At 43.6% G+C, this 22,547-nt stretch overlaps 2 protein-coding genes across 5 annotated transcripts in view; one reads left to right on the forward strand and one right to left on the reverse strand.

The window, feature by feature from the left end:
* The first annotated feature begins 48 nt into the window (after nt 1-48).
* Nucleotides 49-10,739, forward strand: pex1 (peroxisomal biogenesis factor 1). Of its 2 annotated transcripts, none has more exons than XM_017424494.3 (24): nt 49-294; nt 735-881; nt 1,171-1,254; nt 1,530-1,644; nt 1,885-2,567; nt 2,648-2,767; nt 2,865-2,985; nt 3,145-3,251; nt 3,371-3,456; nt 3,537-3,669; nt 4,632-4,728; nt 4,812-4,982; nt 5,077-5,231; nt 5,306-5,495; nt 5,604-5,770; nt 6,607-6,741; nt 6,832-6,896; nt 6,984-7,126; nt 7,878-7,981; nt 8,060-8,236; nt 8,364-8,600; nt 9,278-9,472; nt 9,629-9,759; nt 9,893-10,739. In XM_017424494.3, exons 1-24 carry the CDS (start codon nt 187-189, stop codon nt 9,975-9,977), a joined length of 3,756 nt encoding a protein of 1,251 aa, XP_017279983.1. In that variant the 5' UTR covers nt 49-186; the 3' UTR covers nt 9,978-10,739. The 2 variants fall into 2 exon arrangements, with proteins under 2 accessions (XP_017279983.1, XP_017279993.1); XM_017424504.3 differs by having other exon boundaries at nt 5,306-5,486.
* Nucleotides 10,740-13,610: 2,871 nt separating this feature from the next.
* elmo1 (engulfment and cell motility 1 (ced-12 homolog, C. elegans)) overlaps nt 13,611-22,547 on the reverse strand; it is an 88,392-nt gene continuing 79,455 nt past the window's right edge. For all 3 annotated transcript variants that reach the window (XM_017424409.3, XM_037975803.1, XM_017424424.3), the window contains 5 exons: nt 21,294-21,406; nt 16,913-17,020; nt 16,586-16,668; nt 14,324-14,401; nt 13,611-14,013 (listed from right to left, as the gene is read on the reverse strand). In XM_017424409.3, coding sequence (XP_017279898.1) covers nt 13,813-14,013; nt 14,324-14,401; nt 16,586-16,668; nt 16,913-17,020; nt 21,294-21,406 — 583 coding nt within the window. In that variant the 3' untranslated portion in view covers nt 13,611-13,812. The remainder of the gene's footprint in view (nt 14,014-14,323; nt 14,402-16,585; nt 16,669-16,912; nt 17,021-21,293; nt 21,407-22,547) is intronic.

Here is a 22,547-nt window from a genome sequence, read left to right on the forward strand (position 1 = left end):
TGCGTCGCCAGTTCCTGAATGTCTTATTTTGAAGGTGGAATATCAGCTACTCTGGTCTGGTCTCGTGCGCGCAGAGCGCATCGATTGAGCATGATGGGCTTGTAGCACTTTCGACGTTAGCAAAGGCAGCTTTTTTATTTTTATTTTTGGGGGCATTTACTAAAGGAGCCAGACAGCGAGAAAATTATGTTTACTAATCAGGGCATCCAACCTGTAAGTGTTAATTTCAACAACGCAAAAAACTGCTTTCTGCACCTCCCCCCGAAGTTGATATCGCACCTGTCCCTAAACGAGGTAAGTTAGCTTAACAGCGTTATTTTGTTTGGGCTTATACTCTTAGTTTCATGAGCTCAAAGTGTTTATTGTGAGTTTTTTTAGTTCTTGTTAAACTTTATCTTTTAGCATTTAGGCTAGAGTTTATTTTGTCATAGCGAGAAGTTTTAAATCGGGGTCTTTAAAATGATGCTCATTTGCAGCTAAACAAAATTTTATCCCCACACAACAATATCAGCTATATTTTTCTGTCTGCTACTAACTGAGAGTTTTATTTTTGTTTGCACAAAAAGTAAAAATGTATACAAAATGCATTAAATTATGGGGAAAGTGCTGCTTGAAAATGAGAAATTAATTAATCAGGAACGCCCTGCAGCTGTGGTCATGAGTTTGACACAGATTGGTTAAACACAAATCACTGCAGCAAACATGTCTTCTGGTCCTGTTTTTTTTTTTATCAGAACCAGGCTTTGGAGTTGTCCTGGGGCAGTGAATCTCCAGTATTCCTCAGCTGGACTCAAAATAATTCATCCTCTGACCCAGACAGTGGCAAAGTGGAACTATGTCGACAACTGGGAGAGAAGCTGGGCTTGAAGGATGGAGAGCAGGTGAAGGCGTTTTGTCTCCCCTCATTGAGTCGTTACAATTAGTCTCTGTTGCTGTGAAGGAAGTGGTGTCCAATCCTGATCCTGGAGGGACACCGTCCTGCATGTTTTAGCTGTTTCTCTGCTCTTCAGCAGGTCTTCAAGTTTTGCAGAAGCCTGTTAGTCACTCAGTCATTCAAAGCAGAGAAACACCTGAGACATGCAGGACGGTGGCCCTCCAGGACCAGGATTGGACACCACTGCTGTTGAAGTGGTGTTAATATTAACGTGCTGGTTGTGTGTCTCCTGTCAGGGCTTTCTAAGGCCGTGTCTTCAAGTCTCATCACTGAACCAGGCGTTTGTGGAGCCTCTGTCAGCTGATGACTGGGAGATCTTGGTGAGTGACATCCAAAATTCATCTGTAGGCATCAAAACAGCAATCTGAATAAATGATTTTTTTGTGTTTTTCGTTTTCAAAGACTGTTGTTCGATGCGGTTCACTTCCTAGCAGGAATGCTCCATCTTTGTAGCCACCGCTTGTTTAGCTAACGTGGTGTTTTTGTTTTTAGATTTTAGCTGGACCACGTCAACATGTGAAGGACATACAGTGATCTGTAATCCTATTAGTAATTCTGTAGTTTTTCATTAATTTAATGTGACGGACACTTTCAGGAGCTCCACAGTTCGGCACTGGAGCAGCAACTTCTGGATCAGATCAGAGTGGTTTTCCAAGATGCCGTGTTTCCTGTTTGGGTGGACAATCACACCGTGATTTACATCAGAATAAGTCAGTGTTAATGCAATCATTTTTTATAAAACATTGCCCTGTTTCAAGTGGTCAGATAGACTTGTAAAGCACTAATGTTACACATGGAGATCAGCCTGTATTCATAGTAACAAACTTCAGTTTCAGCGAATTATTGTCTACTTATCGACGACTTTTTAAGCCCTCTTTAAATTACTGGTTGCTGTGATATCCACAGATGATATTCATAAACACAGCATGATCTGTTTTAACTCCCCACAGCTTCAATTTTCCCATCTGTGCCCTACGGTCGCCTGGAGCAGTTCACTGAACTTGTGGTGTCGCCGAAGGTCCGTGCTGGAGTCGGCAACCTCAGTGGTTCTCTTGAGAGATTTGGCCACAAGCAGCAGAACTCAAATCTCTCCTCCTCCTCTGAGCCGTCGTCAGATTCTACCTCCCGTATCCCTCAAAGCCAACAGTGGGGTGGTATCGCTGACTTCAAGAGCCTGATTCGATATATGATAAAGGGCGCTTATGACGCAGTTAAGGAGCAGCCGCTTGTACCCAACATTCCCGTCTTCTCGGACTCTATCTACAGAGTGTGTGGCGCGCCTCCTGACTCCCTTTGTTCCGTAAGCCACATCGCTACCAGTGGTGTTCACGTTTTCCCCTGGAACCCTCGTGTAAACGCCACGCTAAGAGGAGGTCAGTCTGCCGTGACGTACGGCCTCCTCTCCAAGGTTTTATCTCCTAAAGAAGCAAAAGACCGAATCAAGCGGGCCATGGAGAAAAAGAAGAGTGTCAGTGTTGGCAAAGATGGCGCCGCTGGTCAAGGAGGAGAGGAGGTGACGGCGGAGGAGGTGACGGCGGAGGAGGAAGCTGCGGTGGTCAGGGTTGTGTGTCACGTCACTGAGACGCTGGCAGGTGAGAGGAGAGGGCACGAGATTCATAGTGGAAGAGTCTGGGTGAGTATGATCTGTTAATGCTTATTAAGTTTAGTTTATTCTCTTATTCTGTTTCATTCATTAAAGTGATGTTTGTTCAGATTCCACAGCCTCTGGCCAGCAAGTTGAAAATCCAGCCACATTCAGCAGTGAGAATTAAACCAGTGAGGTCAACAATCAAAGTCGCCTCTAATGTTTGTCTGCAGCCTTTAAAATCATCGGTGAGTGCTCATCTGCTGTTTTTGTTCAAATATGCAGAAGATTTGATTCATCTCTTCACTGTATGTCCGCCTTTTTTTTTGGACTTTTCCTCTTCAGCTCGAGGAGAATGATGAAGAGATCCAGACAGCGTTCCTCAGCTGGCTGCACACTCAGAGTCACGAACCTCTGGCCTGTCTGACGGCTCGTTCTGGCTCCATCCTCCTCCACGGAAGTGATGGTGATTCATTCCTTCACTTGGGTTACCGGCTTAAGATGTCTTTTTAAACCAAACAAAAACCCACATTTCCAAAGAAGAGTATGTAGGGAAAACTATACATACAGTACATTCTTTCAGCTACAGTGGAATAAAATATTTGTCTTTAACTCCTAATTAAAGCGAAGTTGGAGTTGGTGTTAACCGTTCTGAAACCAGAGGCTCAGAGCGATCCACCAGACCAGCTTTTTCTACTCGCCCCCACTGTGCTCCAGAAGGAGGACATACAGGTATTGCTGCTCATACAGTATATTGTATACTGAGATATAACCAAATTACACTTATTTTTTTCAAATAGTGTTGAAAGGTTTAGGTGCTGAGTGCAGTAATGAAACTGTGTCCCTTTCAGGTGGACAGACAGGCAGCAGCAGAGCCTGCAATGAAAGTTGTAGAAGAACCGTCCGACCCAGAGCTCCCCTCCCTCTGTATTCTTGGGTAAGCTAGTACTTAAACTAAGATCTTTTCTGACATTAATCCTACCCCCAGTATTTCTCACTTTGCTGCCTTTTTCCTAGTGGGATTGACGAGCTTATCAGAACTGGAATTGAGTTCATTTCCCACAACCTTCTGGGTACCCCCCTGTCGACACAGCTCTGTACAGCTGGTGAGGGACTCCGAGGAGGAGCACTGCTCATCACTGGGGCTAAGGTAGATCTTTGCATGACAGTGTGGTTACCTACATGGAAACAAAGGGAACGCAGAGTTCCCCTGGAGTCCGGAAAATGAGAGGATTTGGTTTTAGTGCTCTCCAGGTCTGGATATAATGAAACAGAGTCTGTTATATATACCACAATATAGCTAATATTTTACCTGATGACTTGTAAAAAACACAATCATATGTTTTCTCAGATTATACATTTTTTGCAGTCGTACAAAGTTGTTTAACCACCACAGATGCATTTTGTAAAACCAGTTAAGAAGTTTTTACATTCTGAGGAAAACTCCCCACATATTCAGTTTTTTAGAGAAATAAACAAGTCACTAAAATGATTTATTAGTCATTTGTATGGATTGTTGCAGTTTAACAAATATCATATTTTTAAGCTGTGATATTCTCATAATTTTGTCTTACATAGTTTGTAACTTTAAATAAAAAAGTGGTCGTTGAAAGTGCTTAAGTCTAAGCTTTCATCAGCTTTATATTGTTCTTATTTTGTGAAGTGAACTTGATAGTTTTCTTTTATTTATTAGGATCATCTTAACCTTCTTATTATCCCAGCTTCACATCTTTGCATGTAATATTAGAAATAATAAAACAACTCAATTTCTCATTTTTTTATTTTACATTTCAGTTATGCCCTCTCTGTGTTGATGTGCCTTCAAACAAAATGGTGCACCCAAAGTTACTTCTGTAGGAGCCCCCTGGATTATTAACAATGAGTTAACAACCATTGTTAATGACTAGTATATAGTCATGAAGCAGCTCAGCCCTGAAACATGTGAAACTCTTTCTGTTTCACTATAAATAGGAACAGTTACCAAGTTTTGCATTAAAGAGGCCCTACAGGATATGGAGAACAGACTGATCACTACATAAATGTTTGCAATAAATTTCTGTGTATGTAAATTTCTAAGTTTGTAAAGAGTTCTTCTCCTGTTTCTCCTCACAGGGCAGTGGGAAGAGCATGTTGTCCCGAGCTCTCTGCAGAAAAGCCAGAGAGGAGCTAGATGCACACGTAGAGGTGGTGGACTGCAAGAAGCTGCAAGGTCCAGACAGATTTCATAAATCTATAGTGCGTCAAAGACAATAAGCTGGAATTTAATCATTATATCTGCTTTTTTTTTTCCAGGCAAGAGGGCAGACACTGTGCGACAGATTCTGCAGGAGGTTTTTGAGCAGGCAGAGTGGAGGCAGCCCTCTGTTGTTTTACTTGACGACTTGGATCATTTGACGCACGCACCGACCTCCCCTGAGCACGAGCACGGGCCGGAGGCGCTGCTGCAGCAGCACATCGCACAGAGTAAATCCAGAAATGTGTTGGTTACACGCGTGAAAGTGTCTTTGAGGATAAAATCAGGGCTTGTTGTGTAACATTTGTCTGTCTGTGGCTGCAGATCTGCAGGATGTGGTCGACGAGGCGGTGGCTCGCTCCAGCCTGGTGTGTCTGGTCCTCACCAGTCAGAGTGAACACACTCTTCACCCTTCGCTCACTCAGGTGCAGGGCTCCCACTTCATCCAGGGCTTCGTTAACATCCAGCCGCCGGACCAGGTCAGCACCAGTGTCCACGCTTCAGATGACAAGAGAAGAAACAAAACAAGCAGCTTTTGTCTTCTCGTTTCCAGGCTCAGAGAGCTGAGATTCTGCACCATCTCATCCTGAGGTGGTCCTCCCTGTGTGAGGAGACCGTACGCACTCTGGACCTGCGGGCTGTTGCTAAGGAGACCGAGGGGTACACGGCCCAAGATCTCGCTCTGCTGGTGGAGCGTGCCGTCCACGCTAACGCATCGCGAACAGCCCCCCCGAGTGAGCAGGGTAACATAAGAACATGAAAGTACTACAACTTGATTTAAAGACTTTGACTTCCCGCTTTCAGCTCGGCTTCATCCGTTGCATCACTCTCACATCGTCTGTGTTTGTCAGGTGCCTGTCTGTCATGGAGGGACTTTGTTCAGGCTCTGAGCGGGTTCACGCCTCCTTCGCTGTGGGGAGTCGACCTTCACACGCCAACTGGAGTCGGGCTGGAGAGGGTAGGAGGGCTGAGGGAGGTGCGGCAGCAGCTAATGGACACCGTTCTGCTCCCCGCGAAGGTCAGCTCATGGATGCTTTTGTGCATTTTTAAGTATTCAGTATCCTGATACGGTGTTGCCACGGAGCAGAGGTTTTGTCAGACTTTGTTTGCTTTTATTTAGGTGAAGAATATGTGAAGCCATCAAACACAGAGAAAAGTCTTAAAATAAAAAAATAAATATATTATAACTGGAGCAGGGTTGATAAACTCAGGTTTTCCCTGCTTAAAGTGAACTTTTGATTGAAAAACATTTAACCTACACATACCTGGATGATGTACCAAACTGAAATAACTTTAATTTCCAAGTTCTTGATTTTATTATCTCTGTCTACCATAGAGCATTGTGTAAAAGGAAAATGTTACAAATGACAAAAGCAGCTTAAAAAACAAAGAGTTTAAATTCACAAGTCACCAGTTTATTCACTTGTCTTTTGAAGTAAAGGAATAATCGTTTGATTAAACGTTTGATTATTCCACTTGCATAGTAATTATAGTAGTACTTACAGCTGATTAGAAAATGAAGCAGGGTGTTTCGGGAGTTGTGGGGGTGATTAAGTCTATTTTTACGGTTAAATTTTTTTAATGCTGCCTCCTTTGTCTCTCTGCTGCTTTTTTTTTTTTTTTTTTAAACCCAAATCTGAAGCCAGAGACTGAGTTGTTGCAGCATTAAAAAGACTAATACTTACAAAAATGCACCTTCAAGCTAAGGGCTGACATTTTGTCCTAACTGTATTCTGGTTTTATTCACCACACTGGTTTTCTTTTTGTTTTTCCAACAGTAAATGTATTGCAAGTCAACAGACAGGGTAGTCTAATCAGAAATGACGTGAACTGTAAGGTTTTGATGCGTTGCAGTATCCCATCCTCTTCTCCCATCTCCCGATCCGGCATCGCTCTGGAGTTCTGCTGTACGGAGCTCCTGGAACGGGGAAGACGCTGCTGATCAGAGCCGTGGCCAAAGACAGCGCTATGAACTTCATCAGTATCAAGGTAACCTGTATGCTGGCTTGTTTTGTTAAAAAAAAAAAGGAAGAAGAGTGTGTTTTCAGGAGCCTAAACGTTTGTGTTTTGTCTCTGCAGGGACCTGAGCTCCTGAGTAAATACATCGGCGCCAGCGAGCAGGGCGTGCGTGACGTCTTCAGGAGGTTGGAGAACTTCTGAGCTCCTCTTATTTATGTTTGTTATTTAATGAGTTAAACAGTCATTTGACTGCCCCCTCTGCTGTGTTTCAGGGCCCAAGCCGTCAAACCTTGCATCCTGTTCTTCGATGAGTTCGACTCTCTGGCCCCGAGGAGGGGCCACGATAGCACGGGTGTGACGGACCGGGTGGTCAATCAGCTCCTCACTGAGCTGGATGGCGTGGAAGGACTACAGGGTAGGCTCAAAAATCAGCCGGATATGTGCCGTATTAGAAAGCCTGTAGGGATAAACCTGCCTCCACTTTGTGGACTCACTGCAGTATGAGTTAGCTGTGCAGAGCCGTCTCTCATTTTCAATTCTACGCTTTTAAACCGAGGTTTGGAAAAAAAGTGATTCTCCTGCTGAGCCTCTTCTGTTCTTTTGTATTTGCTCTGTTTACTTTGTGTGGTCTGCAGCAGGACTCTGTCACAATCTACTAATCTGGCCTTCTCAATGTTTGACATAAAAAAATAGTCTAATCTCGAGTGAATATGGCAGCAGTGAAGAAAAAAGGTGCATCTTTTTATCCAGTGAGTGCAAGTCCCTCCCCACATCTACCAGCCCTGGTTCCTTGAGCTTTCTTTTTACATACATCGCTTCTGAGACTTTTTACTTTTGCTAGAAGAGTCTAGGAAAGGATGTAAGTGAATGTTCCAGTCTCCCCCACGTATCAATATCCCAGATACTTCTGCTGCTGTCATGTTGAATATTTTCTTAATCAAATGTGTCATTCCTGGGTGGTCTATTGACTTCTCTATGATCTACGTACCCCCATTGTCCTGTTAAGTGACCTTATTTCTGCATGAAATTCATAGTGTGTTCATGTATTTATTTGGAGGTTATTTTTTTTGTACCTGTGGAAGCTAAGAAACACAGACTCTGCAGTTTTCAGTGAAGGAGACAGAGCTGAGCTTTTTAAACTGTGTTTTTCCTGCTCGTGTCTTTAGGTGTTTATGTGCTCGCAGCCACCAGCCGTCCAGATCTAATCGACCCGGCTCTGCTGAGACCCGGACGACTGGACAAGTCCCTCTACTGCCCTCCTCCAGACCAGGTCCGCTGATTATTTCGGGCTGCTGCTTTCATTTCCAGCAGATTTATTTATTTTTTTCTCCTCGTGTCACATTTGCAGGAGGCTCGTGTCGAGATCCTGAAGGCTCTGAGTTCTGGCCTCTCTCTGGCTCCAGATGTTGACCTGGAACAGCTGGCAGCAGCGACGGAGCGGTTCACGGGGGCGGACCTGAAGGCCTTGCTCTACAACGCACAGCTGGAGGCGGTCCACAGCAGCCCAGGCGCCGGCCCATCACAGGTACACCTGCTGCATTTAGAAGTCTGTTCAGCTTATTGTAGTAAAACAACTCTTACCACTCTGATATTTTATAACTTTTATTTATTTCTGTAAAAACATTCTCCTCCTCTTTCTGTGTGGCCGCCAGGAGCTGGCCTCCGGCTCCGACAGCGACATGAGCCTGTCCGCCATGATGTTCCCGAACAACAGTTCGGACGACTCTGTGGGCGAGGGCGACCCCGGCGTGGGCCTGGACCAATCCATGGTTCTCCTCGAGCCCAGCGAGCTCCAGGCGGAGGACAAACCGTCCCACAGCAACGTCTGGAGGCTGTACTTCGGAAGCTTGTACGAGTCAGAGAGTGGAAATTCTCCCGTTTCAAGACGGGTGAGCACTGACTTTTTACTGTTATTTCAGGTTTTATTATAGTTGTAAATACTTTAAATTAATGGATAAGTCTTACAATGTTCATTAGTGTCTAAAAGGATTTATTTTCTGCAGTACATTTCTTTGGAAAAGAGAGCCAAAGTCTCGTGATCTGTTAGTGCTCAAACTATGTGCTGAAGATAAATCTCAGCTACTACCACACCAAACTTCAGTTCAATATTTGTAAAATTGACTGAGTTGGAGCCATTTTTGTGTTTGCTAAGGTTGATTGGCTGTGAATCTAAAAGTTAATATCAAATGATTACAGTGAATTTTCTTTAAATTTGAAGGGGACAGCATATCAAAACGTCTTTTTTCCAAAAGTCTAATCATTAAACTGTTAGTCAGTGGTGTCGCTATCCTGCATGTTTTAGATGTTTCTCTGCTGCCACACCTCTAATTTGAATGACAGTAATTAACGGGCTTCTGCAGAACTTGAAGAGCAAGGAAACAACTAAAACGTGCAGGATAGTGGCCCTCGAGTTGTTTCATAGGAACTTCAGTCCAAGTAAAAACAAAACAACTCCCCTCAGTTTCCATGTTGCTGCTGTTCTTCTCATCTAAACCACTTTCAGCTCTTGGATCGTCTAAAATAAAGCAGCTGAATGAAACAGTTCCACCATTTGTGTTTTCCACAGAACTCCCAGTGCTTATCTGGGCCCAACTCCACGCCTCACGACCTTCCGGGGGGACCGATCCAAGAGCCGGTCAGCACGCTGCCTCCTGCTTTCATGTCCTCCATCCAGACGGGCTACAAGGAGCTGGGCTCTGAGCAGATGGAGCATCTGCTGCAAGACGTCCAGATCATCAAGAACAACTGCAGGAGAGCCAATGTGAGTGATTAATAAACATGTTAACATGTAACTGCTTTAGGAACATCATTATGTAGTACAGTATGTTTTGTTTTTTTCCTGCGCTGCCACTGTGGAAACATGCTGTTCGGCTGCATATGGAAGCTCCTTCCTGTGTGATTGTTGTGTTTCGTGTAGGAAGAGTGTGTGTGGACACGTCCAGCCTCCAGCCAGCCGGGCCTGCTGCTGTCTCAGGCTCACATTAACGCTGCCCTGGCTGCGAGCAGACCGTCTCTGAGCCAGGCCGACTGGAGCAGATACACAAAACTGTGAGTCCAAGGGGCATGAGAGTGCTGTTTTCAGACGGTTCGATCACCTGACAGGAGGACTTTTTAGGTCTTAATTGATTGGAAATATAAAATCAGTGTATTTTTTTTAATTTAATTTTTTTCCCCCCTCTAGGTATGAAGACTTTGGCGGTTCAGGAGACAGAAAATGTCTTCCTTCCGTCTCTTTTACACCAGGACAACGTGTGACTTTAGCCTGATCGCCTGCAATTATTCTGCATAATTAAATGTTTGCACAATTCATTTTCTATTAACTTTGTCATAAAGGAGAGGTTTGAAGGGACAGTTCTTCTCTTCCAAGCGGGGTTGTGTGGAGTATTTATGGACTGCGGTTGAAAAATGCAACCTCAAGTTTGAGAAGCAGAGATGAACAGATCTTAGAGCCGTGTCCGTCAGGAGTCTGTCTGTAGTCTGACTCCTTCAGATCTACCCTTCCTCTGCTTTTCATAACCCCTCCTGTTGTTTTGGGGGGATTTGATCAGTTGAACGCTCCACGCTGCAGCCAGAATGTTCTACAGAGAAGTGGATCATGCAAAAATGACAGCGCCCACTGGAACTGCTCGGAAAGTTTGGAGTTGTTTTAGAGCAGGGGTGTCAAACTCAAGGCCTCGAGGGTCCAATGTCCTGAAAGTTTTAGGTTTTTCTGCTCCAACACACCTGATACCAGCTGCTCATATATGCTCCACACAACCCTGTTTAAAACAAAAACTCTCCCTTTAATATGTAATTACTGCACATAGGTACAACGTCAGACTGTAAATTACATCGTTTATAAATTTAATTGTGAGAAAACGGAAATTTAGTCTCATTCTTAATTTGTTGTTTCTGCCCCTGGATGGAAACTGTAATCTGTGCTTAACTTATGATTTATTTGTTAATTTAAAAGTGTAATCAGCTGTAATTTCCTTCTATTTATTATCAAAGCTGTGAATAATTTTTTATTAAATCGTTAAAATCTCTGATCAGCCTCAAGTCTTCTCACTTACACCAATTCAACATTTATAGTATTTACTTTAAAATAGCAAAGTTAATAAAACGCTAAGACCTTTTCTAAGATTTTATATCATTAGAAAATCTAACCTACAATACTTTTGTTCTTTAAATTATATTTCTAGCCAGAAATGTGACATTCTAATAAAACAGCTGCTGACTAAATATCGGGATCTGGAAGTTTCAGTAAAATAGTTTCAACTTTTGAACAAAAAGGTCAAATATGTCATTTTTTGATTTGCTGGTTTCAGTGACTTTAACCTGAAGTTTTCTTGATAAACTGCAGCAGAGAGACTGACCTGAGACAGAAGTCTTCAGCCTCGTCTTCGTCTCGATGAGATTTTCCCGCTGAAACAATATGCCTGCTGTCGTCCCACACGCGCAGGGAGCTGGCAGGTTCTGCGGGAGTAAAAATAGACACAAGAGGCCGGTTTTGGCTCGTCTTAGTCCTGCTTCAGTCCCACACAACACAGGAGGAACAGCAGCAATCAGACAAAGTCCTTATTTACAGAACTGCTCGACAAACTGAGACTCAATCAGGAGTGAAGATCTGCTGCTACTGAGCAGACGGTGAGGAGCAAACCTCTCAGCTTCAGAAAAAAAAACAGGAACGTCCTCTTTTACCGTCACATCAAAGCAAGTCTCGTCTTCATCACTCCCTCCTCCTCCTCTTTAATGGTCCTCTCATCTTCAAAGTCATCCCAAGTGACTGAAGAACTTCTGCAAACATCAAGAGGCGTCATCCATCTCCCAGCATCGGCAACCAGGCTCCGTTTGTGACATCTTCACAGCCTCGCTTCAAAATAGAACAAAAGGTTGGGAGAAGCTGAAGAGGAGGCGGCGGATCAGAGACTTAAGGGACATCGGATCTGAAGATGCAATGGTGGGACCAAACCAGGCAGAGATGGCACACAAGAACATCTGGGGCAGTTTTTAAACCCCAAAAATCAAACTTCAGATTGGAGATTTCTGTCATCATGTTTGCAAGACGGTAACACTGAAACCGACAGATTACTTGTTTCTCAGAGCATCTTCCTCCTCCTCCTGAAGGTGGAGCTCAGCAGAGCCTCACCGGGAAAAGCCTCCTGGGACAGAGTCAGACGTGTAGCGGACAAACACACGCACCAACACCAGAAAGTCTCAAACACAAGAAAACAAACAGAGAAAAGAAAAACAGATGATTAGAGTTTGAAACGTAAAACTGAGGCTCAACAAAACATTTAAACCTCCTTTTAAACAACCAAACTGAAGCTAAAAGAAAATGTTTGATCAGTTCTCAGATAACAGACCATAATAAGCCTCCTCCACCTCATCATCATCAGTCAGGTGATCCAACCTTCAAAGACCTATAATCTTCTAATTCCTCACTCCAAACCTGCTAATGATGGACTGAAACCTGGAAAAAGAAAAGAGCTGATGGGTGAGAAGGAAAAGAAAAATGCTTCTGAAGACCGAGAACAAAACGAGTCAGAAAGACTGATCTATAGTGGAGACCATCAGGAGATGAAAATGTCTGCTAAACATCTTTGCCATATTTAAATCTTTTATTTTTATTCAAAATAATCTTTATTATTAATAATTTACAGTAAAAAATTAAACTGGTTTCAACAACATTTTCCCAAAGTGCCTCTTTGTTAAAATGATCTTGAAATTGTTTTAAAAAGTGCAGAATGGCAGAAAGATTCAGCTTAATGTAAAGAAATGTTTAGATTAGTGTTTAAGTTTGAGTTTCTACAACTTTTAGGATTATGAAAGTTTTTATCTGATCTTATTTTTAGCTTTGACCACAAATCAGGACATCCTTAAAGAAACAACTTAATATTTTCTGCCTTTTAATCCCTCCACACTAATAAAGCTCCTGTGTTTTCCTTCAGGTTTTTAAATAAAGACAGAAACTTTAGATTGGTTTTTTTTCCTCATTTTTTAATGTAAACAGCAGTTTTCAGGGGCTTTGAAAAAAAATCCTACAGAAAAAAAAACAATAAGAAGGCATTAAATAGGAAAAAAAGGGGGGAAAATATATAAATCATACCAGAAATAAAAACCATGATCTTTCTTTAAATTAAAAAAATACATAAACTCTCAAATTTTTGTGGCCATATATAGTCTGATACACACAAACAGAACAAAACCAACCAAAAAAAAAAAAAAAAAAAAAAAAAAAAGAGTCAACTTCCCTGGACCAAATACACATTATCAGGCTTTTTTTTCACAATTTCAAGATTACTAAATGATCAGTTTACAAATGAGAAAACAAAAGCTCAAATATTGCTCAGGAATGTGTACAGCAGTTTTTACAACAAGACTCGAGGCGAGCGGGCTTTTAACGACAGAGGTGATTTTACATCTGATTTATGGGAAAGATACTGGAATAATGAGCAGCAATGACTTCAATAACGTGACTGTTAGAAAAAAAAACAAAAAAATACTTCACTTTATCAAAACAGTCTTCAGTATTTGAGCAGATTGGTCCGTTAAGTGTAATCCAGCCTCTTAGCTGCCACCAAAGGAGTGGAAATGGGACAGGAAGTAACTTTGTGTCCCTGACTGCTCCTGAAACTACACAGCCGCCATCCTGATATCGCCTCCTAACGAAAAACAAAAACAAACCCTGAGGAAAAACAAAAATTAAAGTAAAAAGACGACGACAAAAAAAACGTACAAAGAAAATTAAATTTCATAAGCGTTCGAGCAGAAAACCAGCAGGCGTCTGAGCCGAGACGTAAAGAGGGGCGAAACTGAAACGGGAGGGTGAAGACGACGATGAAGAGCGGCTCGGACAGACCCTAACGCTCGGGTGCAACGATTAATCTGCACCGATTCATCCTCTTAAATATTGAGCGAGAAGCAGAAAGAGAAGAGTTAAACACGTCGCTCCTTCAGCCAGTTTGTTTATTTCATATCATACGGTTTGATTTTTTTTTTTTCTTGTTCCAGTTCATGGGAAAAAAGGGGGATGGGTCCAGTGACTACAGAAGGTGCAGGTTCTGTTCAGGTGAGGGGGGGAACGGGCCGGGGGGGGCGGGGCTCGGGGGAATCGCACGTCTAGTTACAGTCGTAAACAAAGTCGTAGTTGCTGGGCTCTTTGGGAATCGGGGGCGGGGCCTCGGGAATCTGGATGTTTTCTAGATCCAAGAGGCGGAGCTTCATCTCCATGGAGAGCAGGGTGTCCATGTCGGATTTGGTGTAGTCGCTGGTCATCTCCTTCCCCAGGAGGGCGTTCAGACCGTCCGTCCACACGCAGTACTGCGGAGAGAAGACAGGCGGTCTTTAACGCTCGGACGGAACCAGAGAGTCGCTGAGCAAAGACAAACAGCGCTTCAATCAAAATCAGACGCATCTGGGAAGAAAAACCTCCTCCTCGGTGGGAAACAGCCTGCGTGTCGTCATTGTGTGCGTACTATTGAACCCAATCGTATTAATAAAACTAAACTGGGTGTTTTATTAACAATAAATGGACAAAAACGTATAAATACTGCACGATATTTGACGTATGTGCACACAGACGACAGGTGACGTACCTCCTGCTGCCGTCATGTTTACTCTGCCGGCTTACCTCATGCTTGTCAGGAGCGATAAAGTTTAAGTATTCGTCCGACTCGTAGAGGACAGAGAAGGCCAGCTCCAACACCTCCTGCAGGGAGGACAGGGTGAGACGCAGGGAGGGAGGAAAAATGTCACAGTGAGTAAAATCCCATCACCGACTGCTGCATTAACGGCGAGATTCGATCTAATGTACATTTCCTGGGTGAAATCGGGAGAAATTAGCAAAACGATGCGACTTGATGTGATTTCAGGCATCACCAAATTACAAAACGCAGATCTGATCTGAGGCAAATTAACACAAACCTGTTTTTATCCCCACAGTCTATGACCAGATATGTACGTTACAGTTTATATTTTGAGGAGCTGAAAAGTTGGAGTGAAATGTCAGCCGGAGGTTGTAATGAGGGGACACAAAAATCAATCATTACCATATATATAAATGATCCAAACAATGTATTAACCTTTAAAGCTAAGCCTGATGTAAATGTCATCAGTTTTTAGGAGAACAGTAAATATCTACAGGTACACTCAGAGGAACTCCTAATGACCCATGGTAGCTAAAATACTCAGGTGTGGACAAAGAAAGGGGTAAATATCTGATAACCACTGAGCCACGCAGCTCGTACTGCTGACAACAAGGTCATGTAGACACTCACTGTAAAAAACAAAGGTAGGAGCTGGTTCTGGAGCTGGTTCTAGTCAGGTTCATGGAGAGAACCTGACTTTTACACTCACTGCTTCTGCTTCGTTTATGTTACAGCAAAAATGACAATAAGTCATGTTTTTTGTAAAACTTTCATTTTGAGACTTGAAACTAGATGTTTTTTTTTAATTTTAGTACAACATTATGCCGTTTTTAGCTGCTTCCATAAAAAACTCACTGTTCTTTCAGCAACTTTGCAAGTTTGTTCACGTTTCTGCGCTCAGACAAAGTTCTGCTCTTTGTTTTTGTGCATCACATTAGTCAATGTGCTCATTTGTTTCTGCTTTCCGTACAACATTAATAAAGTGCAGCTTTCCCCCCCCTTTTTTTTCCCTGCAGCTGCTGCTCTGCTTTCACTTCAGTGTAAATGAAGTGCTGGTTAATTTAATTTTCTCTCAGCTGCGCTTTAATATAACCACACAAAGCTGCACCTGCTTCTGAGGTGACGGCGTCAGGAAATAAAAAATGGGAGTTAATGAGATGGGCCCGTTTTTTTGTTTTTTATAAATACAGTATATGAAGCGTAAGAATTGTAATGGGATTACCCTGAAAGTAACTTAGCTGGCCTTGCATTTGTTTGTAATAATTTGGGACGCAGCCGAAAACGGCTCATCCTTTTCCCTCCTCTCGTCTCGAAGTCCCACACAGCAGCTCCGCTCTGAAACCTGCAGATGTGATTATGAGGCTGCGAATAATGGAATGTGATCGTGTTCTCCCTCACGAGGCTGGGACAGGCGCAGCAGAAAGCCCACAGCCCCACAGCAGGGTCACTCTTTCAGACAGAGCAGGAGGGAGGTGGGCTCCGGTTGGGGGCCGAGGCTCGGGGAGGAAAAACGCAGAATAACGCATTTAAATGCAGACAGGAGATCTTTTTCATCTCGACTACAAAGTGAACGGCCATGGTTTAGGTTAAAAACAGGAATGAATTAAAGACCCAGCGGTCCCTAAAGGAATGCATATCGCCCGCCAGAGTTTTAAACTAAGATTAATTTATGCTGAGAGTTAAAGCTGTTTGGGTCAAATCATGAAAATATTGTTCAGTTCGATCCATCTCATCCGTTAGAGCTCAGAGTATGTGCTGGTGATGACTCTCAGCTACAACCACCACCAATTTGAGCTCAATATCCATAAAACTGACCGAGTTATCACCATTTTTATGTTTGTTAAAGTCAGCTGTCTTGAATCGGGTTCATCTACTGCGCCTCAGACGTGCATCCATGGACGTCTTTCTGATTGGGTCATTAAAATCCGTGCTCCGGTTTATTAAATATTTTGCTAACAGACCGACAAAGGAACGCCCAGACGCAGGCAGCGCCCGCTGAGTAATTTATTTGAACAAAACGCGGCTGATAAACACGCTGCTTCCCTCTGCGCACAGAGCCAAGACGGGAGTTACCGAGTTATCTCCCAGAGCAAGATTTATGTAACTGACATGACGTTATGCAACTCTTACACACAGAAAAAGAAAAAAAAAAAAAAAACACCATCTCTCGCCTGAATATACACNCCCCCCCCACCCACCCACGAGCTTGCACGTGCACACCAGCGCGCCCGCGCACCGAAACACACCTTGTTTTGCTTGAGGGCTCCCTTCTCCTTCATGTGAGGACAGTCTTTGCCAGTGATAACAGCTTTGATATCAGCTACAGGCACTGCAGAGAGGACAGACGTGACTTCACAACAACAACAACAACCCTCTGAAAACTGTGTCAGCCCAGATGGGTCCCTCGTTAATCCAGATAATTAAAACTTCAGTGAGGCTGATGTTCATTTCTACATTTATTTTGCAGGAAGTGCGTCTCTAAATAAATAACTTCCACTGCAAGCGGCAGGAAATCCTGTGAAAACGCTGACTGCACAGTTAAAAAGCAGCAGTAATGAAAAGGTTGCGCTCACGTTTGTCCTGTAAAGAGTCGTGGGGGACCTCGCCCTGAGGGCTCTCTTCCAGATCTCCGTAGTGCAGGACTTTATGATTCGGGGACAGGCGGCAGTACCAAAACTTATCTGCAACACACCACAGAAGGGAAGGAAAAAAAATAAAACAAGCAGGACGGCAGGGAGTGAGAGACAGATTTAGAGGAGTTATGAAAGAAGCGGTGGCTGGCAAAAAGACACCATGTGGGGACGGATTCGCATGAGTCATCGACAGGACAGAAAATTAGCAGCCTTGAGGAAAATCCACAGATGGGCCCACGACGCTCTCCGCGAGGGAGGGATCGTGACGGGAGGCGAAACAGACAGACAGCCGGGTTTCTGCATGTCTGCAGTTGCTCAACAAAAACATGCTGTAAACACACGGGTCGGGACCAGAAAGGGCCAAACCCGGACTGATAAAAGACAAAAAAGCAGCATTTAAACCTAAAAGAACTAATAACAAATGTGTGTCGAGTTCCAAACAGAAACATGATCTAAAAAGGCCTCTTTATGGCTACAAGATTAAAACTTTATGAAGAGTAAATGAACGTCTTTAGTGTTTCAACCTGTTTCCATTTAAATTTTTTACTATTTACCAAAAAAAAAAACCAACAACCTTAATTTAAAAAGTTTAGAGATTTGGAGCAGAAACATTCAGATTTTAAGTCAAAACGCAGATTTAAACATTTGACAAGTATTTTTACTGTAGCTGAAATCTATTTATTTCACATTACACAATTCAAGCAACAAAAATAGAAAGTAGCTAAAGATATTTTTATTAAATTCCCACTTGTGAGGCGACACTTTAAGCACAGATGCTGGTCCTGAGATTCTCAAGTTAATAAACGGAATCGTCTGCATGAGTTCATTAAGGGAGATCGCTTCCTTCGGTCCTCCTGGCGTTCCCTGGGGGATTGGGCTTTTCTTCCTGCTGCTCTCCGTCGCCTCCATTTTCCCACGCGGTCGGACTCGTCTCGCTTTTACCTTTGATGTCACTACTTTGAATTAGCTAGCGCCCTGCTCGTGTGCTTCTCTTCAAGCCCCTCGGTCCGACCCGGGTTCTTTAAAAACTTGTTTATATTTCAGTCACGCCGACTTCTGCTCACCTGTCCTTCTGCTCAACCCTTCCTGACTCCTGAGGAGACTCAGACGTCTCTGAGACTCTTTTCCTTCATCCTCACTGTCTGCTGTCACGATCCGTTTGAGTCCAATGGGCGAACACTACGCTTCTGTACACTAATGTTACTTTGGGTGCCAGTCTTGTTGCTAAGCTTTGAAACAAAACATGCAAATTACACAACAAAACCTACGGCTGGATTAGGAATGGTGAGCTCTGACTTTTGGTAGCAGTAGGTAGATAAAATCTGCAAAATGAGATTTATGGGATTTTGGTGAAATAGATAAAACCCAACCCTCTGTGGAGTTTAAACGAGTCTCAAAAAGTTGGATTTTAAATGACTGAACTGGCATTTTGACTTCTTTTACATTTCTTTTCCTCAGTTTTATGATTTTTTGGAGATTTTAACCATGGTATATTCAGCTGACAGCTGCTGATGTCGCTCTAACTTTGGAGCCGTCTAAAAGTCGTCAGCTCTTCTGCAAACAGACTCTTCTGACTCCTACAGCTCTTCTTGGTGCAGATCATGTTGTCTCAACTTAAATTGTTACAAAGTTAGGTTGGAGTTTTGGGCAGCGGCTGCCTTGACACCCTTGCTGATGAGATTTAATGCATTTTAGGAGTATTATGGCACATTTTGTTATTTTACAGATGTGCGTTTGTTTTTTGTGGATTTTACTGGATTCAGGCAAGATTTACAGTTGCTGTCATCTTCCAGCTTCTTGTTTTTGTTTTGTTATTTAAAGATGGCAGCATTCAGACACAAACCGGGGAGGTTTGGGAGGAATCTGCTCGATCCAAACCTCCGACAGGTGCAGACCGGCGCCGGTTCGCGGGGAGCAGGCAGACGGCTCCTGTTTGGTGACTGCGATGTAAGGAGGCGCCGTCGACTGTTCAGTTCAACCAATAGGTTGTGACCAATCTGTGTGTCTGCACGCCAACCATATGGTCCCTCCTTTGGCTTCAGAAAGCTGTAAATGATTCAGCAACCAGACGCGATAGATGAGATTCAACAGAATCGGATCAGATTTGCTGCATCCACCTCACCGAGGCGCAACCTGCAGAGGGTCCGACAAGCAGCACTTCCTCCCCTCGTTTAACGGCAAAAGCAGAAGCTTTTAAAGACGAGCATTTTTTTTAATGAGCGGCGCGGAAAGTGGAGGCAGAATTCACCGGCAAGGCAGTCAGCTACGTTAATATTTAATGTCTGTGTGGTGCTCCCTGCACGAGGATGGAGGATTATTCCTGTTAAAAGACAAGCGAGACGCTGCAGAAGGGTCAGAAGACGAATATGTAAAAGTTTTTCTGAACGTTGTGCAGAAAACAAGAAAAGAAAAAAAAACAACAACAATGTTCTCACTGGCACCCCTCGTGTTTTCATTAACTGAGCATCAAGGTTGCCATAAGACTGCATTCCCTCCTGTTCAAGGCAAAATCTCTCTCTTTTTTTTTCCCCTTGCAGAGAACTTAACCTCGTCTCGTTTTAATGCATACTGAGCCGAGAGGAACAAAGACTCAGAGAGGGGAGGAAGGACAGATGTGCGCAGGCAGCAGGGGGGGAAACAAGATTCGAGTCAGAGGAGCAGATGACGAGGCGGGAGCTTCATAAAGGGCGTGTTAAAAAAAAAAAAAAAAAAAAGTCAGGGACAAACAGATCAAGAAGCGACCTTAAAAACAACAGCAGCCACAGCCGATGCTCTCTGCAGCAGGCAGACTGAGACTAATCAGGCTGCAAGAACTAATCCACTGTTTGTTCATAAAAATGTGATGCAACTGATGACTTGTGAGGAGTGAGGAGTGCATGAAGGTTAATCAGGAGCTCTGGGGGCTAAACTGGAACTTCAGATCTCCAGGCACATTGATTGCTCTGTCTACTATAAGTGGATCTGACTTGTGAATTTTACTGCCTAGTATCTGTGTTGCTGTATTTCTGCAGATAAGAAAATTTTTTTTTCAGGATTTCTAAATTATTAGCCCAAACACAACAGGATAGACGCACAAAAGCCTGAATAAATCAAACCCGTCACAAGCAGAGAAAATGATCAGATTCTAAATCCGGCTACTGGTTTCCATCTGAACACACTTGAAATCCCTCCTCCCAAAGCTTTTATGTTTCGTCTCAGTTTTTGTGCGTCTGTAATCTCCCTCTGAAAACACCCGGATGACAGCTGCCAAGGCATATCATAATTAGGCTGTAAAACGCCAAATTACACTGACTCAGAGAGAGAGAGGGGGAAAAAAGAAGAAGAAGAAGACGACATCCAGTTTGATTCGGCTTATTGGAAAGAGCAGGAGCTGCAGGGCATCGGATGACAAGTGATCAGATCTCGGGCAGATGAAACTCTCTGTGACGGAGGAGCAGAGGATTATTCAGGCTCAATAATAAAACTGCTGCTAAAACTGCTTATTGTTCTGCGCTTGGCCCAACTTTCTTCCTGTGACGACGAGCGTGACGGAGGCGGGATGATTTGAATGAGCGTCAACATGAGCTGACGGCTGGATTCAGGACTTTTACTCTTCCTCCTCCTTGCTCCATTGTGCCCCAGAGGAGAAACGGTGATTAAATAAATAACTCAAACAGAGATCATGTTGTTACGTTCAGGGGAAAAACGTCTCAGAGTCACGTTGTGATTTGTAAACGTTAAACAAAGAACTGAATCTGTTAATAATATTCAGGTCCGTGGAAATAAAACGGTGTGATATTTGTTGCCATGAAGAAGGAATAAACAGCTGATTTCCAGGCTGATTTATGGTGACAAACCCGGTGCTGCTAGCATCGCTACAAACAGGGATCATCTATTATCAGAGCACAGACTTTTTGGGAACACCAGCTTAAAGGGCTTTTGGTTTTCATCCGTTTTTGCTCGCCTCTGCATGTGCGTGAAGGTGAGGACGAACGGAGCAGGAACACCGCGCGCGCGCGTGTGTGTAGGTGCACTTTTAGACGGAAAGAAGCGCGCCGCTTTAGAAGAACGTCGCCGCTCGTCGTGTCGGCTCTCAAACGCTCCGCGAGTCAGAAAACTGGAGCGAGTCGTCATGAGAAGCCGGCTCAAAGCGGTCCGGAGCTTCAAAGGTTCCCCCGCTGATGAAACGTGTCGTGTGGGGGTTTTTGTTTTTCTTAAAGAAAAGGGAATAAATGATGACAAAAAAACAGAAGGTCTCTGGGAGCTTTAATGTGTGTGTGGAAACCATCTGTGAACACAGCTGATGTAAAGTTTGAACTGTGTGTGTGTGTGTGTGTCTCACCTTGTCTCCTGCGACTGCTGATTTTCCTGAAGCAGGTTCCCTCACACAGCCTGTTGAGCCTCTGCTGTTTGATCAGCTCCATGATCTCTGGCTGGATCTTTTCCCTCAGCTCCCTGCGGAACACCACGCTCACGTTACCGACTTCAGAGAGCTCCCAAAGTTTTGCTAACAGCGTCCCCTCCGCGGCGGCTGTAATCAGGAAACGCTAAACACGGGAGTTCTGCTGGAGCACAGAAACAAGCCTTCCTTGCGCCCCGTCGGGCCGATCCGAGGCGAACCGCGCTGCCTCTGCCTGCGTCGGCCTGATTAATTCATGTGTCCTCGTGTTGGGGTGACTCGAACGCACGCAGCACTCGTCGGCATGAATTATGTACACCGTCTCCTGGAGCTGCGCAACTCCCTCTCATCATTAAAACTGATTTAATTCATTTTCATGATTTCTTGTCTTTTGAACAAACTTTCCAGAACAAAAATTTAAAGTTCTCCAAAAAAAAAAAAGATCTTTTAGTGATTCTCTTTTTGTTGTTTTTTTTTCCCGCCCTCCCCTCTCCTTCAGGCTCATCGTCTCCCCGTTCGCTCGCCTAATTGGTAATTCCAGACGTTACGTCAGCTCGTGATAAAACATTCGCTCAGACGTCTTTTAAAAGAAGCGGCTGGTGGGAAAGACGGGGCTCGGTGCGATGAGGACTACGCTGTTTTACTACAATCTGCAGCGGAGGTCACATGCGCCCGAGTGCTTTCGTCAAAGAGTTTTAGATCACTTTGTCTTCATATTAGGTCTGTTTAGGTTCAATTTAAATCCATTCTTTCATCCAAATGAGGAAACTCTCAGGCACTTAAACAGCAGCACTGGTTACTTTGATCTGAACCTCTAAAAACCTCCTCGTATCGTTTTAATGACTTAAGTCCGGATGTAGAAAGCGGGAGCAAATCATAATGAATAAAACAGTTTTTTTTTTTTTTTTACCAAATCCCTTCTTATAGCTCCAATTTGTGATTCCACTGCCTTGATTAGAGCATAATTTAAAGCTTTTCAACAGCAAGTCTGTGATAACATTTTATTACTGAAATCATATGCAATTAAAATATGTTGCCTCAGCTTTTAAAGTACCGTTTCCTACAGGGTTTATTTTCGGTTTTATTACCTTTTCTCCACTAGGACTGAGTGTCTGCCCAGGTTTAGTCTCTACACGGATTCAATAAGCTCTTAGCTCAGCATTGATTACTGTTAAAAGTGAGACAAGATCTCTCTCT

The sequence above is a fragment of the Kryptolebias marmoratus genome, linkage group LG5 (assembly GCF_001649575.2).
Source record: "Kryptolebias marmoratus isolate JLee-2015 linkage group LG5, ASM164957v2, whole genome shotgun sequence".
NCBI classification, from domain to species: Eukaryota; Metazoa; Chordata; class Actinopteri; order Cyprinodontiformes; family Rivulidae; genus Kryptolebias; species Kryptolebias marmoratus.

What these genes read in the sequence shown, in the direction of transcription:
- pex1 (XM_017424494.3), top strand. Translation starts at nt 187, where the DNA reads ATGTTTACTAATCAGGGCATCCAACCTGTAAGTGTTAATTTCAACAAC. An exon ending in TGCTCATCACTGGGGCTAAG is followed by an intron (nt 3,670 to 4,631) that starts GTAGATCTTTGC and finishes TTCTCCTCACAG; the next exon opens with GGCAGTGGGAAGAGCATGTT. An exon ending in TGGCGTGGAAGGACTACAGG is followed by an intron (nt 7,127 to 7,877) that starts GTAGGCTCAAAA and finishes TCGTGTCTTTAG; the next exon opens with GTGTTTATGTGCTCGCAGCC.